Source organism: Sminthopsis crassicaudata, chromosome 1 (assembly GCF_048593235.1).
Source record: "Sminthopsis crassicaudata isolate SCR6 chromosome 1, ASM4859323v1, whole genome shotgun sequence".
NCBI classification, from domain to species: Eukaryota; Metazoa; Chordata; class Mammalia; order Dasyuromorphia; family Dasyuridae; genus Sminthopsis; species Sminthopsis crassicaudata.
The window spans coordinates 329,020,566-329,038,732 of NC_133617.1; the positions used below are offsets into that span (position 1 = coordinate 329,020,566).

The 18,167-nt window shown below is 32.7% G+C and overlaps 1 protein-coding gene across 2 annotated transcripts in view; it reads right to left on the reverse strand.

The window, feature by feature from the left end:
- Nucleotides 1-18,167, reverse strand: part of TRIO (trio Rho guanine nucleotide exchange factor) — a 274,467-nt gene that overhangs the window by 241,690 nt on the left and 14,610 nt on the right. For both annotated transcript variants that reach the window (XM_074279114.1, XM_074279115.1), the window contains exons 4-5: nucleotides 15,027-15,158; nucleotides 5,331-5,561 (exon numbers count right to left, since the gene is read on the reverse strand). In XM_074279114.1, the coding sequence (XP_074135215.1) occupies nucleotides 5,331-5,561; nucleotides 15,027-15,158 (363 nt within the window). The remainder of the gene's footprint in view (nucleotides 1-5,330; nucleotides 5,562-15,026; nucleotides 15,159-18,167) is intronic.

Here is an 18,167-nt window from a genome sequence, read left to right on the forward strand (position 1 = left end):
AAGAATCATATAATACCAAAATGAATGAACAATATATACACCAAGCACCACTGACATAATTCATCAAGATAGTCCCTGCTCTCAAAAAGTTGACATTCTAATAGGGATGCTAGGGTTGGAAGAAAGAGGAAAACAGTCAGGAAGTGGTAAGATGGTCACATTTTGGAAAATAAATAACAGCTCCCTTATTAAAGCCTTTAGCCTTAGGGAGGGCAATCCAAATTCCAGATGGAAGAAGAAAGCCTGCGTGAAAAAACCATTATTTCAAAATTTCTACTCCTTTTACTTCTTTTTCCAAATAGATTGTACAAGACTTCCCTATGCACCTTTCATTTGAGTTTTAGGGGGAAAATAATTTTGAATTTGTCTCCTCTCCACTTCTTCAAAGAAAAACAAGTTTGCTTTCATTAATCTTATCAACACTTCTCATCACTCCCAAAACCAAGCCCACGTGTAATTTCCTATTTTCTCAAGAGAACAAGTCCAAACCATTCCTGATTAAATGTAACCTACAAAACAGCACTGTTTCCCTTTAAGGGCAATTATATATTTTATACGGTAGGGTAACAGGACTGTACACATTACATCTATTACAAAATACTTTCTTCCTTTGACTCCCAACCTGATATATTCTATTTGCTGCTCTTGAGAGGGGGGAAAAAAAAAAAAAAAAGCTGGCTAAGGGAACTGGCCTACATTCCCATTTTAATTATCTTTCTGCTTATTGAAATTAATGTTTGCTGTTTTAAAATTCCAGCCCATTAAAAATACTTTGCCCCCAAAGCAGGCTATTAAGAATTCTCAGGCTACATTTTAGTTCCTCCTTTGTAATTTCTAGGCCTTCCTTAATGAGCCCAATTCTCTCCATTCAGCACCAATTAAGTTGGTGTGGGGGAGTGAAGAGAAGAGGAAAAGAACTCATTCAGAGGAAGGAGACACAACCTTTTCCTCCTTCTTGGTAGGATAGGAAATAATTTCCCTATTTAGTCATAAATTCAAGTAAGATTTTTACCTGTGAACTTGCAACATTTCACCTGCTGATTAGAGAAATACACTGGATATTAAAAGATATATTCCTCCAAGGAAGATAGCATATGATATATAATTGCTCTTGGACAATTGATAGCAAATGGAAATATATGTAAGTCACTGTTGTATGCCAATTTTCAAAAACTCTCCCAAAAAATATATATATATTTACTAATTCAAGAACTAAATACTGGAACTCAATCCATCCTACTCATTTACATCCAGAAGAAAACAGTAACTTATACTAAGTCACAAAGCTAGTTAGTGTCTGAGACTGAACTTGTGCCCAGATCTCCTAATTATAAATGGGAAGCATTCTATTATACCATTCTTTCTTTCTACTCTGCCACTTTCCTTGCATACAGTGAAAATCAGCAATAATATCAGAATTTTGATTATTAAGGCATTCACACAGAACATTCACAAAAAGCATTACAAGAAAGAAAGCTTAATAAGTAGCATTAATAGTCATTAAACAATTATAAGTATTTAGCCTAATGGGATTTAAATACAGAAATATGTTCAGACACTCAGGGAGGGAACTTTGGGTTGATCAAGAAGATAGGAATAGACTCAACCATTCTGGAGATCAGTTTGGAATTATGCCCAAAGAACTTCAAAACCATGCAAAATCTTTGACCCAGCAGAGGCTCTACTGGGTCTATATCCCAAGGAAATCATAAAGGAAGGAAAAGGATCCACATGTGCAAAAATGTTTGTAGCAGCAAAGAATTGGAAAAGGAGTAATTAGTTGTCCGTCAATTGGTGAATTAGTGAAAAAGTTGTGGCATATGAAGATAATGAAATATTACTGTTCAATAAAAATCAATGACCAAATTGATTTTAGAAAGGCTTGGAAAGATTTACACAAACTGATACTGAGCGAAACAAGCAGAACTAGGAATACATTGTGTACAGTAATAGCAAGAATGTGCGTTGATCAACTATGAAAGACTTGGTTCTCAGCAGTTCAATGATCCAAGGCAATCCCAATAGACTAGATAGAGAATTCCAACTGTGTCCAGAAAAAGAACTAGAATGCAAATCAACACATGCTATGTTCACTTCTTTTTTTGTTTTTTATATTTTTCTCTCCCATGATTTTTTCTTTTTGTTCTTATTTTTCTCTCCAAACATAATTCATAAAATAATGTACATTAGAAATTAATTTAAAAAGACAGGAAAAATGCTAATTATCTTAGTTCTTTTTAACATAAACCACGTTTCCCTTCAGGTGGCTCTTTAAGAGAGTTTGAAATCTGAACTAGTACATATTTTAATAATACAATTTCTCATCAGCTAAGGATGGAAGCATTCCTTTTAGTCATGTCACAAAGGCTTAGCACCATCTTTCTTTAGATCATCACAGGATTCCTTGTTACACGTTTCAATTCCTCATTCTCAAGAGCTGACTATTGATTTAAACCAGTCTCCTCTTCTAAATCACTCAAAACAGGTGCTTATGCCTGATTCAACATTAACATAATCATGTATTATATGTTCTTTTTAATCCTTCAAATTGTATTAGAAGTACAGTTTTCATTTTCAGGATTAAAAGATTATAACAAGGATATGTTATTGGAAATTGGTTTTTTTTATACACTATTACTATTAATTTAATGAAATCACACAAACTATTTAGCTTGCTTCATTTTCTTTCTAAATTCTTTGCTACTTAAGAATATCTTTCATTTTAGAGAAAAGAAAAAACAATACTATATGTTACTATTAAGCATTAATGAATAATAATGAATTACTAATAAATCATAATGAATGCTATACATTCATTAATCAATTATTTCATTTTCAGAGGAGATCTCAATAAAGGATCAGGGAAAATTTTAAGTTCTAGTTGGTCTAACTGCTAATCACTTTCACTGCCATGTTATTAGAAGCGTATTATATACTTATTGCCTCCCCTTCCTCACCATGTAATCTTTCCTGTTTCTTAGATTCTGCCAGCTGTCCTGACCACTCAACTATAATTACTCTCTCCAAAATCAGTTATGATCTCCTAAATCACACAATGCAATGGTTTTTTTTGTTTAGTGCTCATCTGCTGAACTCTTTCAGAATTCTCACTGTTAAAGAGCTATCTCCTCTGTCTCTCCTGACCCTTTGAAATTTTCTTCTTAAATTTTTGCAGTTGATATAACCCAACCTTCTTTTCCTCCTTTTATTGACTCTTCTCTTTATCTTGATTTCTAATATTGTCATCCCTCAACTATTAAATCCTTTCCTCTTTTCCAACCAAGTTATAAAGGGATGGCAATTCCACTGTCTTTGGCTATTACTTTTATTCTAATAAATCTTATATTATATTCTCAGTTCCGACTTCTCTCCCCAACTTCAAGTATTCATTTGTAGCCATTCTGGATATTCTATTGAGACCTAAAATATAACAAGTAGAATACTTAATTTCTCCCCCCAAAAAACTTACTAAGTTCTTTAAAAAACACATTTAATAGATGTTCACAGATGTTTACAGAAGCATCTTTTTGTTTTTATTTGTATTTGGAAATTCTTTTGTTTCTTGATGATAAAGTTCACAATTAACAAAACAAATCTGCTCAATCTCTAGATATTCCTATTCATAGTGATAGTCATAGATTTAGAGGGATAAGTGTTCAGATCCTAGCTGTACCCAGCTGTGAAACCACAGAGATCAAACCTCCTTAATTTAGAGATGAAGATTTGAAGTCTGGAGAAGGAAAGTAACTTGCCCAACCTCATACAAGTAGTAAATGGCAGTGACAAGTGTGGAACCCTAGTCCTCTTATTTCATAGGCAGCATGCATTAAAAAATAAATAAATAAAAAAAAATGTAAGAGGCAACTAGTGGATAGCCTGAAGTCAGGAAACGTGAGCTCAAATCCAGCCTTGGAGTCTGTGATCCCAGACAAATCTTTTCACCACAGTCTGCCTCCATTTCTTCAAATATAAAATAAGAACAACAGTAGCAGTTATCTCCCAGGTAAGGGAGGCATTATAAGATTCAAATGAGATAATATTGGTAAAGCACTTAGCACAAAGTTTAAAAAGTGTTTAATTTTTATTCCCCTTTTACCAAAAACATTTCAGTTTGAATCTTTGAAGTTATCTTAATTCTACCTTTTAGCTTGCTAGTCACTTCTAATCAGCTGTCAAGTTTTCCACAATATCAATCCTTCTTGCAATTATATCCTGCATTTCATGCTTTCTCCCAGCATTCTATATTGTAGATTATCATGTTTTAGATAGATAACTACAACTGCCAAATCTTTCTCTTAAATCCAACTTCAAAATACCACCAGACTGATTGTTTTGTTTACATATCTTTGAACACTTTCTCCCTCCATTTAAAAACTTTCAATGGCTTCTCATTGCTTCTAATATAAAGACTAGCTTCCGTAATTTGATTTTCAAAATCTTTCATAATATAGCTCTTCACTATTTTTGCAGCCTTATCTCATAGGATATAGAAGAAAGAATTATAACAAAGGACAAGTATTCAGATGTTAGCTATACTAACTCTAGGTATGTAAAATGACGGGGTTGATTCACTAAACCTTTTTGCACCATCAAGTCTAAGATCCTGTGATGTAGCCAAACTAGACTTAGAGAAATACGTGCTTTGCTTTCCCACCTTTGTGCCTTCATTCAAACTATTTTTTATGCCTAACATACTTTGACTTCTGCCTCCTGATATTTTCCCAAGCCTCACTAAAAAAAAATCTCACTTATTTCATAAAGCTTTGCTCAATATGCCTCCCTGGACTCCTCAGACTTTTCTTAACTCAAGAGGCTTAGCTGCCTTTAGGTCACTGCACACATACAACAGTTATTAATGTTAATGTGTACATTCTTGCAACTAATTTGTAACATATATCATAGAATTTTCCTAAGAAGACAGGGTATAGAAATTATTGAAATACCAAGATATAATTTTCAAAGGGAAGAAAATATAGCATAAACAATAAAGTTGCAAAGTAGTTTCAAATTGCAGCACTACTGCACCTTGTAATAATTACCAGCATTGCAATGGAAATAGAGATGCATTTTAATAATAAAAACTTTGTGATCTAAGTACTACTATTATCCCCATTGTAATGAAGAGGAGAGCAAGGATCAGAAGCTATGGGTCACATACCTCTTAAATATCTGAGGCAGGTTTTGAACCCAGATCTCCAAGTTCAGTTTCTTTATCTACAACATCACATTGTCACTCCTCTGTATGTTATCATCATCCTTATTTTCTGCCAAATACTACACAACACTCCAAGTTTAATAAATGACAGATCTATGCAATGTCAACAACTTACCTGTTGAACATCTTGTTGGAAAACACACAGCTGAAGCCTCTGATGCAGACGGACTTTCCGATGCTGCCATATGTTTTCTAGCTGTCTCTGATGATGAAGAACTTCATGGATGACATCAAGAACATGGTGTACAGCCTTGGAATAGTTTGCAGAGGCTGTCAATGAATCTGAACTGCCAGGAGTTAAAGGTCGTTGAAGCTTGTCAAGCAGTGATTTCCCATCTTGGCTTACCTGTCCAGGAATAAATTTAGCATGTTTTTTAAGGTTGAGGGCTCTGCTCAGCAAGCACTATCTTCTTATAGATTCATTTCAATTCAAATGAATTTTTCTATTAAAAAACCCTTTTATCTGTTATCTGATGACAAGAAACAAAAAGTTTAAAAAAAGAGCTATCATACCTTAGCATAAATAACACATTAGATATTTAACTGTGTGAATGTGATGGTGTAATTATTAATAAATTGACATATACCATTCTTTCCTAAAAAGATTTAAATCTACTGAAAATTACATGGCTACAGAATCTGAATTGATCAATAGCTGGTACTCCAAAAATAGAGCTCATTAGGATAAGTAAACACTCATATATACAAACGTACACATACATTTTCACATACACATATGTATGTGTGTATGTATATTTAAAAAACAGATATTACAAGGCAGTATAGAAAATTATCACATAGCAGCTTCAAAGTCTGTGATTTCCTTGGCATGAATGTTCCTTCTACATTTGTGTACAAATCAAAACCCATCTACAACTTAAGTCAATAAATATTCAATACAGATTTTTTGTGCCTTGCCCATAGTTTAAGAGGAAGGACTTAAACCTGATTTTCCAATTCCAAGTGTGATATTAAATTCATTATAGCATACAAACATTCTAAAGGATCATGATATCACAAAATAAAAATGCTAAATTTGGGAAAACTTTAAAAAACAACAATAATTCCAGTGCTGGACATATATAGTAAGTGCTTAAATTATTTGTCGATAAAATTTGATAAAAATTCTACATGTCACACAAATACTAGGAACATTAAGAGAGTCAATTCTAAATCCAACTAAATAAAGTTCAGAATTTTATTCAGTACAGAAATTACCCTGAAAATTTCCAATTTAAGAGACTTTCCCATAAGACATTGCAATGCTATACTGTGACAGCTCATTATCAAACTACAATTAAATATGTAATTATATAGTAAATGTATTTCTCCTGTGTGTGTTCATCTGTGTGTGTGTGTGTGTAGTAGAAGTGCTAAAAGTAGACTTTAAGAAGAAACATAATATGTGTACTTATGCCTATTCAATCAATCAATCAATATGTATTAAGCAGCTACTCTATTGTATGACAAACATGGCAGAAAATTCTGGCAGCAAAACCAAGGAGATATCAATGATGTGCCTAAAATGGGGGTGGGGGTGGGGTATTACTTGGCCAGGAGAAAGAGACAGAGTGATTTCTAAATATGTACTTCTTTATTATCTTTCTAAAACTGAAAACACATGTTAAAAGGGTTTGGATCCTTTATTAAAGGAGGGAAATAACTTGGAATAATTCATTTACAAAAGAAATGAGGCACAAAAAAGGATAACTGTCTGAAAGTATAGCATTATAAAGATAACCACTACAAACAGTAAATAGCAAATAAGGAAGGCAGTATTTCATAACCTTTTTAATTGTCTTATTTCCATGGAAGTTTCCTAAAATGTCACTTTCCCCTTCCCAATACCTGTATGTGAACTCTTTGATTAAAGTGTTTCTGCCCTTATGAAAGGTGATCATTACTTGTTTGCCATTAAATACATGAATACAAGAAAAAGACTTTTGAAAAAATATGGCTGGCCCATAAGACACATAAATGTGCCCTTATGTAGCAAGAAGTAAAATATAAATGACTAAATAGAAAAAACCTTTAAGGCTTATTATTAATAGCAAAGGCTAAAGAAAAGAACCTTCCAGAGTATTTCTAACATATTCCAAGTTCAACTATAAGATTATGTAATGTAGATTATGGAGTACCAGCCCAGTGAGAGGGACTTGCCCTGTGGGAGTGACAATAGAGATTGCTTAGCTGTCTTGGCAGCTGGGAGAATGTGAGAGTCCCACTTCAGTCCTTGCCCAACAATTGAAATGTGAGCCCAATTCAAGATCATATTGATCAGAGTTTAGTAGGATAGGGCAAGGGGTATTCTGTTATATCAAATTTTTAGGGGAACTGTGAATTTCCAAAGTAAAAAACATTTTTCATTTTGTTATGGGATTAAATAGCTCAAGAAACTTTCCTCAAAGATGTTGTACAATTAACCATCTTCTTTAGCAGCAGATTTACACAAATTTATATAAATCCTTAACAAAGGATTTACAGAAACAAAACAATTACATTTCTCCAGAAAATTCAATAAAGGCATACACTGATTTAATGAAATTCTATTATTTGTTGTTTTCTAGTCTTCCTATGCCCTGTTTACCTCAACATAGTCTGTGATCAACTAACACTGGTCTACTTGAACAAAAATAATTATCTCCTAAATGTGGTCTCACCATTTGTTCTTTATGATTAGAATTCTCTCCATTCTCATCTCCAAATATGAGCTTCTCTGGCTTCTTTTAAATCCCTGCTAAAAATTTCACCTTCTGCAAGCAAGGAACCTTTCCCAATCCTCTGTAATGCAAGTGGTCCCTTGCTTTAGCTGATTATCTCCAACTTATCTTAGCATATGCTATTTTTATATAGTTGTTTGCCTGTTGTCTTCCCCATTAGACTGAGAGTTGTTTGATAGTAGAGATTGTTTTTTGTCTTTGTATCCCCAGTGCTTAGCACAGTGCCTAGCACATAGTCAGCACTTAATAAATGTTTATGACTTACTGACTGATTGCTGATGCAGAAAAAAAAAAATGCAGCAGCAGAAATTTTTAGAGTCAAGAACTGAAAGAAAATTTTTATTTTTAAATGTAAGGAAACTGGGAAAATAAACTCACTTTTTTTTTAAACCTCAAAAACAACTTTTTGGGAATATATTCCACTTATTATAGGAATTCCTGTATGCAATTGTGCTGATAAAAGAGTTTATACAGTTTAAAGGAATTAGATTAGCACAACCCATTTCAATAATTCAGAAAAAAATCTGTTTTTTCTTACCCTTAGTAAAAAGTATTCTATGGCCAAGATAAACATGATTATTTCATAGTATGACAGTCTATTTTGCAAAAGAAGATTCCAAAAATAAATGTATAAATGTCCTTCATCCTAGCATATCCCAGAAAGAAATGAACAGGGGTTATTGCAAAGAAAAAGGGAGGCCAAATAAATTATATACAATTTAAACAAAAGCCTAATCCAAGCAATTAATAAAAAGCTCATGATGTGCTAAGTACTTCAGGATTGTCTTGATTCTACTTCCAAATAAATTCTCATATATTCAAAAAAAGCTTGTCAACAGAGTTTCAAAATGTGCTCTATTTCTAGATATCTTTATAAGGAGAACAACTAGCAAATTTCACATCAATTTTTATTACAATAAATCTTCTACCATTAATTTATAGGCTGTTTTCCTCATTTCAAACTGGTGTGTGTGTGTGTGTGTGTGTGTGTGTGTGTGTGTGTGTGTGTGTGTGTGTGTGAGAGAGAGAGAGAGAGAGAGAGAGAGAGAGAGAGAGAGAGAGAGAGAGAGAGAGAGAGAGAGAGAGAGAGAAAGAGAGAGAGAGAGAGAGACAGACAGACAGACAGACAGCATGATGTATATGCACATGTTGGGGAAAGTTAAGAAGATGCTCTAAGTTTAAGTTGCATGCTATAAATATTTTATAAATAACCAAATCAGTAGCAAATATTTACAGCTAAATGGAAAGAAAATGAAAAATTAAAGCAATAAAAGTGCCTAAATATGTGATAAATAGTTCTAACTTGTCAAGAGAATATTTGCCTCCAATATTTAAGAGAAAACAAGTATCAAGAATCTAAGTGAGCAATTAGACTATTTTAATGAAAGGTAAATAAAAAATAATAATATTAGCATTTACAGAGCCTAATACATGCCTGGCACTCTGCTAAACATTTTACAAATGTTATCTCTTTTGATCTTCACAACAATCTTGGGAGGTAGGTACTATTATTATCTCTATTTTTTAGATGAGGAAACTAAAACAGTCAAGAGGACTGGATCACAAAGCAAGTAAGTGTATGAGGTTAGAAACAGATTCAAGTTTTCCTGACTTTAGACCCAGTGGTCTAAACATTGCACTTTAAGCTGCCACTTTTTCCTGCCATACATGACAAAATAAAAGTGCACAAGAATTCACTGTCAAGTTTTCCAATTTCTAGTTCTGGTATCTGGATCTTCAAATTTGCTATCAGACATAATTGTGGATAAATGACTCCAGCAGGAATATCTACTTTATCTATCTACATGCAAAATGTCAAAGTTTCATAATCTAAGAATCTAATTTAGGGTTTCTGGCTATAGTTAAACTTGATATAACCATCCAAACATAGTTCAAGAACAATCAACTCAACATCAGGTAAGTCTGTTTGGCTTAAATCTGACATTTTAGATCGAAAAGAAAGGTTGCTACCATTCTGCCAGAAACAGAATGTAGTTTCTAATGATTTGACAAAGAAAGCTAAATAAGAACAAACGATTCTGACATCTGAAAATATAAATAATGAAGATTAACTTTTCTTGGGAAAATAGCAATTTCCTTTATTGGGGGTTGGGAGGAGGGGAAGTAGAGGAGAATAAAGGAATAAAGAAATCCCTAGGAGGAATAAGTGAATTGATGAGATAACACATGCACTGGCAATCCAAGGACACAAGTATTCTGGTGTTTTGTTATTTTTAGTGGGGAGATGGGAAAGACCTGGGGTCAGAAGTAACAGGTACTACTCATAGCAAAGAATTTAATATTTATCTTGCATTTGGTATAAAAATGCCTATTCTCTTTCTCAGCCCTGATTTAACATAATCTTCCCCATTTTGTGTTCCTGAAAAAAAAAGCTGAAGAAGTTTGGGATAGGATAGCATTCAAGGATCTTAGGTGATTACCAGGAAAGAGATTAGCATGGTCAAAGTTCTTCCAATAAGCCCCGGATTCAGGGAAGCAGACAATTAATACTGTTAAAAAAAAAAAAAATTTAAAAATGGGGTGAAGTAACCTCTCTAAAAAGTTAATAATTCAGTCAAATGGTTTACATACCAACTGAAATATTTCTCTGTGTTCAGTTGAGAGCAATACCTGAAGTAGAACTGAAGGCAAACTGTGAAGCTATCTCTAGCCTCTCTGGACTTTCTGAAAAAGCAAACTAAGCGCAAATGTAGCTTTCAGAATAAACTTCCAGAATTTAAATTTGTAATTGAATCTTTCTGCTTCTGGTTTGCAGCACAGATAAACTCTACTAGTACACAAAACAAGCTTACTCCATTGTGAGTCATCTTTTCTGCAATCTTGTGGCAGTTACTTCTTGTTACTGTTCATCTTTTGAGTCGTGTTTGACTCTTCATCATCCCATTCTGGGGTTTTCTTGGCAAAAGATTCTGAACTAGTTATTTCCTTTTCCAGCTCATTTCATAGATGAGGAAATTGAGGTAAACTGTGTTAAGGAATATATATGTTCAAGGTCAAACAGCTAGTAAGTCTCTGAAGCTACATTAGAACTCAGGAAAATGAAATGTGACTCCAAACAAGGTGTTCTATTCCCTGTACTACTTGAATACCAAGGTAGTTACTTAAACTGCCTAAATTAGGAGAGTGCCACTAAAGGCTTTCTTACTTATCTCCTAAGGACACAATATTACTCTTCTACAATGGCCCCAGTTGATTTTATGGGGGATTTTTTTCCCTCTCTAACACTGCAGCTTGGAAACATCTCAACTCTAGGAGATATTTTTAAAGGGGAAGGGGATGGGAAAAAAAAAAAAAACAACTACTGTTTTTGAAACTTACCAGCTCTGATGTGATGCCAAAAATTGAGTATAATCTACTAAATCCAATGCCACACTGCTTTGTTTGATGAGGCTTTAAAATAATTGGTTTATAAAGTTACTATCAAGGTAACTGAGATTCTATATCCATAACAGAGGTGTAACTTTACAAAGCTAATGATTGGGGTGACTCATATATTTTGCTGTTTGTTTTTATCTACCTAATGACAATAATAATATCATCCTGTATTTATACAGTGCCTTGAAGCTAAGAAACACAACAGGCTTTGTAGAGAAGAGCTTATTAAGCTTTATAAAGTCCTGTTAAGGCATGTGGTGAGTCAGTGTGTTTTTTTTTTTTTCTTTTTTCAAATGAAGAAATTGAGGCAGAGAGTAGGTTTGCCAAAGTTACATAAAATAATAGGATGTCGGAGCAAAAAGACTTTAAAGATTTGTTTATCCAATTCACTCTTCTTATAAATGAAGAAACTGAAAAATAAAGTGAACCAGTCCAAAGTCACATGGGAATTAGTAGTAAAGTAGGGATGAAATTCCATGTTTTGTGGTATTATCTAGTTTTGTTGGAGTCTTAGCAGTTCAAGATAAAAAAGCCTGTCTCCTGCTCTGATCCTATAGATCATTCTTAATGTCTTAAAATGGTAAATGATTTTTAATGAATAATTTGTTTCACTTAATGATTTTAATGTATTCTAACTGGGATCTATAATCTAGTAATTTGGCCAAGGGCTTATTGAGAATTGGTCATCTTTTTATAAACAGAAAATATTTAGAAACATATTTCTACAAAGCACAATATAACTAACATATAATATCCCTAAAACTATAAGTCAAATGTGTTGGTTCATTTTCCTTAACTATGCTTTATTTTAAAAGGATGGTGCTAGAGGGAGGAAGAGACAGAGATGTTCTTTTTATTTTCCCTTATGTTTTCCTACAGCAATACAATATTTAAAAAAGTAAAACTACAAGTCATGCTAACTCTCTCTGTTTACTGCCATCTCCATCTGGATGATCAAGTACATTAGCGCCAAATCTGGCAAGCTGAAGCAAGCAAACGTTTATAAGACTCAGGTATGCTCCTGTTGTTGAAATACAAAACAGGATCAACATGGGGCAAATCTAATTAAAACAGAGAAAAGCAGGTGTCTATGTAAAAAAATAAATTTTACTGGCAAGACGTCTTATTTCCTATCTACACCATCAATACCATTCACTAGAAACAAGGAAAGTAGAATGGTGATAGTTTAAATTTTCTTTTTTAAAATTTAAAAGGATTTTAACTTAAAAGTATAAGGTGAATATTTGACTTGAATCTATTTCCTCATCCACTAAAAAAAAGGTTTGTTCTAAATGATTTCTAAATTCCTTTGTACATCTGATATTCTGATTGTATAATTCCCAGGGCCAAAGAATTAACTCAGTACTTCCACCCTAGGGAGAAGTCTGAAAAACTTAAAAGAAAAAGGAGACCACTTTTAAAAAGATGCATGGGGGGTATCAGAATTTTATTCAGCTCCATGTAAAGTTCTGTCAGTCTTTTTAGAATTAAGCTAAAGCTCCAGGTATGACCCTTGTATTCTCTCAGAGCAAAAACATAGATCCCATGCCTGCAGATCACATTCCTGGCCCTGGACTTAGCCATGCAACTATCTCATAAACATGTGCCACAGGTCACGGGGTGACTGAACAGTTCAAACATCATCACCACTACTTGAAATACATCTCAGACATTACATTCTATTCTCAGCAAGTGAGATAGGCAAAAAAATGTATGATCTTTCACTTTTTTTTTTTTTTTTTTTTTTTTTGGACAACTGGAAAAACAGATTCGGAGAAATTTCTCTGTGTGTGTGTATCTCTTTCTGTCTCTCCCTCTGATATCTATCTATCTATCTAGATATAGATCTATTTATCTAAATATACACACTGAAAAAAAAAAGTCATTATTGGAATTTTTAATTCTTTAAACAACACTCAACCTTCAAGCATTAGTAAGATCTATTCCGTTAACATCTCTTCAATTTTTTGCTTTGCTTTAAGGAATAGATGACCATTCTCTATAAGGGAAAAGCCAAAGTAGTGGAGGAGGTGAAGGACAATAGTGTTGAATTTTTACATTTTATAAACATATACTAAATGAATAATACAGAGTTTTACAGGTTCAAAAGAAAAAAACCAAACAAAACCTAAATCAAATATGTCTCGCCTCTGATCAAGAAGAACCAATAAGAAAGAATCATTTAAGAGAAAAGCTATAAACAAAGAATAAGTTATTAAGGTTTTTATATTAAGTATTTCTTAGGGCTTTGGGGGCAAGCTGACCCAGTTTCTGAGATGAAGTTAAGGTAAATAAGGTGTATGTTTGTTTTTTAAAGAGTGAAAGGACCAAAGACAAGAAAAATACTTATTTGTAGCTTAAGATTACTATTTAATAATAAGTTGCTCTAACATTTGGTGTTCATGAGATTTTTCTTTCATAAAAAAAGTTTCATACACACACATACACATATATACATATTATGTGCTTGAAAATATATATCTGTACAATAATTTTTTAAAAACAAAAATATGGTTTGGTAATTTAGGGATGATACTCTTGAGTATTATCAAGATAGTAATTACAAGGTGCCCTTATGAACTCTAGAAAAGCACTTTCCTCACTTGGCTATTGTGCAAACACAGAAATACTAGTAAGCAGTTCATAAAAGGTGGACTTAAACCCAAGACTTAAAAATTATAAAACTTAGTCACAGAGGTAACTTTTTGACACCCAAGAATATAGATTTACATAAATTATTATTCAAATGTTCTATATGTTAAATACATCATAAAAGTAAATTCTGAAATTACTAATGTTTTCTAAACGGAGTACTGGGTTAGAAAGTAAAAAAGCCTTTGGTTTAGGTCTAGTTCTGCAAGCAAGTCTGATGGGAAGCTATGTGACTATGGGCAATTCTTTGAACCTTTCTACATTTCAGTTTATTACTGATGAAATGGTAATAAAATTTGAAAAATCTAATTCACATGGTTCTTTAAAAAGCACTTTGTAACATTAAAATAGCAAATACAAATATGAACTGGCATGAGATAATCTAATCTAATTTATGAATTGATAATAATAATAGCTAGCATTTATTTAGCACTGTGTGACAGGCACTTCACAAATATACTTGATTTAAAAACACACATTTTAAACCCCAATTCTGTATATGCTCAGAAGTAATTTAACTTAACATGAAAAACAATCCATTCTAAAAGTATCAGAATTCAAAAAGGGAAAAATTATCAGTAAGAATTTGTTCATTTGAGTAAGGTTTAGTTGGAGAATTTTTTTTTTTAATTACATGTATGAAAAGAGAGACATTTCAGACAGAGACCCTTTCCTAGAAAGTCTTACTTAGAAGGATTAGAAAGAAGAATTATGTTAAACAAATATTTATTGAGGGATTACTATGACGTACAGGAGTTTAGAGGAAACATTAATAAAATAAAAATGATCTAAGGCAATAAAAATCAATGTTTATTGTGACTAAAAATCCTAAGGCAGATGAAAAACACCCAAAATAAAGCAATAACTAATTTAAAAGAACAATTTCAATAACTGAAGCAAATGAAATCCTTTCTCTTGGAATTGCCTTCAAAAATCCTAAAGATCCCAGATTATTCATGATTTCTTATCTTCAAACTTCTGAGGGCATGGGGAAAAAACGCTATAATATTGCCACAAAAACTTCAGTTCAACAGATCACTTACTTCAGAATAAGCAAGGGTGATATGTTCATATATTCCTTGGTGATGGTGAATTGCATCTTCTAGATCTTGCAGCTCAGAAGGAAGCTCTACTTCACCACAGGCTTTGCACCATGAATCTACGTTGCTCATATACTAGAAATTTAAAAAAAAAAAAAAAAAAAAATTTAAAAAAAAAAATATATATATATAACTTTTATTATAACTTATAACTGGTTAGAAATATACATTTTGAAAGTTAAATATAAGGAAGAACAATTGAGTATCTCAAATAATAATTATTTATTTAAAATACAACCTAAATGGTTAATAAGCTTTAAGGAGTAATAAAATTAAATGAAAAGTCCTACCTCTGAAATGAAAAGTCCTTACTCCACGGTATTTTTAAGTGCACAGAGCAGAGCTCCAATAGCTATCATCAATTTCCACCAAAGTCAAGGATCCAAAATATCTCAACTTCCTGCGTCACTTTTAGCCCTATTCTTCCCCTCTAAGATTTAAGGACTAATAGAAAAATAAAAGCAAATGAAGCCATTTACCTAGCATTAACAAGAAGGGTCTGCTTAATTTTTCTACGCACTGTAAAAGCAGTGAGCAGAAAGATTAAAATAAAACCATAAAGGAAACTGAACTTTTCAACTGAGGATGTTGAATCAGGGAGAGAGATAGGGCATATGGAAGCAGTGAAATCATTGGAGTCCTAACCTAATTTGCATGTAAACTAGAACAGTCTTAGTTATACTGAACAGTTTAGAGAATATCAACTGCAATCTCCAGCAGTTGCAAGTCATTCCAATCTCTCTAGTTTTTTTCTGCTTTATTTCCCTATTGTTAATCAAACAGCCAATAAATCACTGCCAATTTTCTCATGGGATGGTCTATTAGAATTTATGACAGTAAAGTGTCTAAGGCATACACACAGCAGAAGGTCCAATTCAGAAACCAATTCAATTAATCTAAAGAGACATAAACTTTTTTTGCATCTGTTTTAAGTTCTTTTATATCTTTTTCACTAAGACATTTTCCTAAATATCAGGAAAAGCAAAGATGACTGGTTATTATGAAAAAAGGAAAGAAGGATTTACTAAAGGTCCTAATTATGTACAAAGCACTGTGTTAATATATTTGCTGGACAGCTAGGTGGCACAGTAGATAAAGTTCTGGGCCCTAAGTCAAAAGGACTCATCTTCCCAAGTTAAAATCTTGCCTCAAACACTAGCTTTATAACCCCTGGACAAGGCATTTAACTCCATTTGCCTCAGTATTCTCATCTGTAAAATGAGGTGGAAAAGGAACAAACTACTTCAGTAACCTTTCCAAGAAAACAAATGGGATAATAGAAATGAAATGACTAAATATCAACAACAATTTATTTGCCAATCAGGAAATTTTACTATATGCCTTTAAAAATGTAGCATGAATAAATCTATTTTTTTCCACCATGACTCTATATTGCTCATGTACAAGAAAGTAAAATGATAATAAAATTTATTTTTCTTACTCATAATAACTTAAACTAGCACATTTTAAATGTATACTTTGAAAAATAGACTAGAAAAGGACTTAAGTAGTAATTATGATTCCTTAAAAAACAGACAAGATATTTAAATTCTCAAAGTAACATCAATTGTAATCCTGTGTTTCCAGGAAAATCCAATTCAACTGAAAAAGCATTAATTCAGTGTTTTGTGTGTAAGGCACTGTGCTAGGTTCTGGGGTGACAAAGGTAAGTACAAAGGAATCTTTTCTTTCATGGATCCTATAATCTTTTGGATAGGAAGAGGAATACAACATTTAAGCAGATCAAAAAAATAAAAATAAAATCTGAGGAGGGAGATACTCAAAGGCTTTTGAGGAGATGGTACTAGAATTAAGCATAAATTAGAAAATAAAGATCTTAAAAATGGAAGGACCTTTAAAAAAGTATGTTAAAAAAAAAAAAAAAAGACTTTCCAGTCTTCTTTATACTTTAACTCTGCTGGGCTCTATAATTGGCCTACTACATCTTATTCCCCTACTTTTTCACTAACAGTTTCTCATGCCTAGAATGTTGTCTGCTTTCTGAATTATTATTTTTTTCTATAATTTTCTATAATTTTGTGTCTGTAAAGTTGCCCTAGGATCTAAATCTATATCATATGTATTAGTATAAGAATCTAAATCTCTTCATCAAGTCATACGTATTGAAAAAAAATAATCTGGGGATCACCTGAGTGAACAGTTGAATGTCTCTATAGTAATTTGCTGAAATGCCTTCAAAAATCTAATGGACATATGGGACAATTTCAAGTGAATATATATTCTAAACTATGTTCATAGCTATCATATAATTTCAATAAATGATCATATTTCAGAAAATGCTGAGTTTGGTGGGTATTTGACAGGTGCAATAAGGATTTTTTTTTAAATACATTTAAAAAGATGAAGTCAGGCTTGCAAAACTGGAGAATAATAATGAAGGAATGCTGATAAATACATAGCAAGCAACAAAAGAGAAATTTAATGATTAATTAGCAGGTTTCTTTTCTCTCTATCTGTTAGAAGACTAAGGGCCACTAAGGTGTAAAGCACCCTCCTACCTTTCTGCCTCACTACTACCCTCAGCTATATTCAGATATAGTTCATATATACTTCACAGCTAGTTAATCCTATAGCCACCCAGCCCTACCTTATGATATAGCTTATGCTTAGCACACATAATTGATTTCATTTTGATGAAATCAGAAACTCTCTAATAAGTGACAAAGGAAATTTCACTCAAGACAATAAAAGGCGTATCTCCCAGCTCCACTATAAGTGGGCAATTTAACAAATTCTTGGTTAAAATGAACCCATAAAAAGGATCTTTGGGTACAGACTGTCTCTTTTCTGTTAGTTCTTTCTTTTCTCTTCCTACATAAAAGGAAAAAAGCATTCTCCATTTTAGTCTTTTTCAGAGTATGATGTTCAGTTCTGAGAAGCACAGGTGGTTGTTTTTTTTGTTGTTGTCGTTGTTGTTGTTGTTGCTATTCAATCATTTTACTTATATCTGACTCTTTGTAACCTCATTTGGACTCTTCATGGAAAAGAGAGAGGAATAGTTTGCTATTTCCCTATCCAGCTCATTTTAAAGATGTAGAAACAGGTAATTTTCTTCTTTTTTTC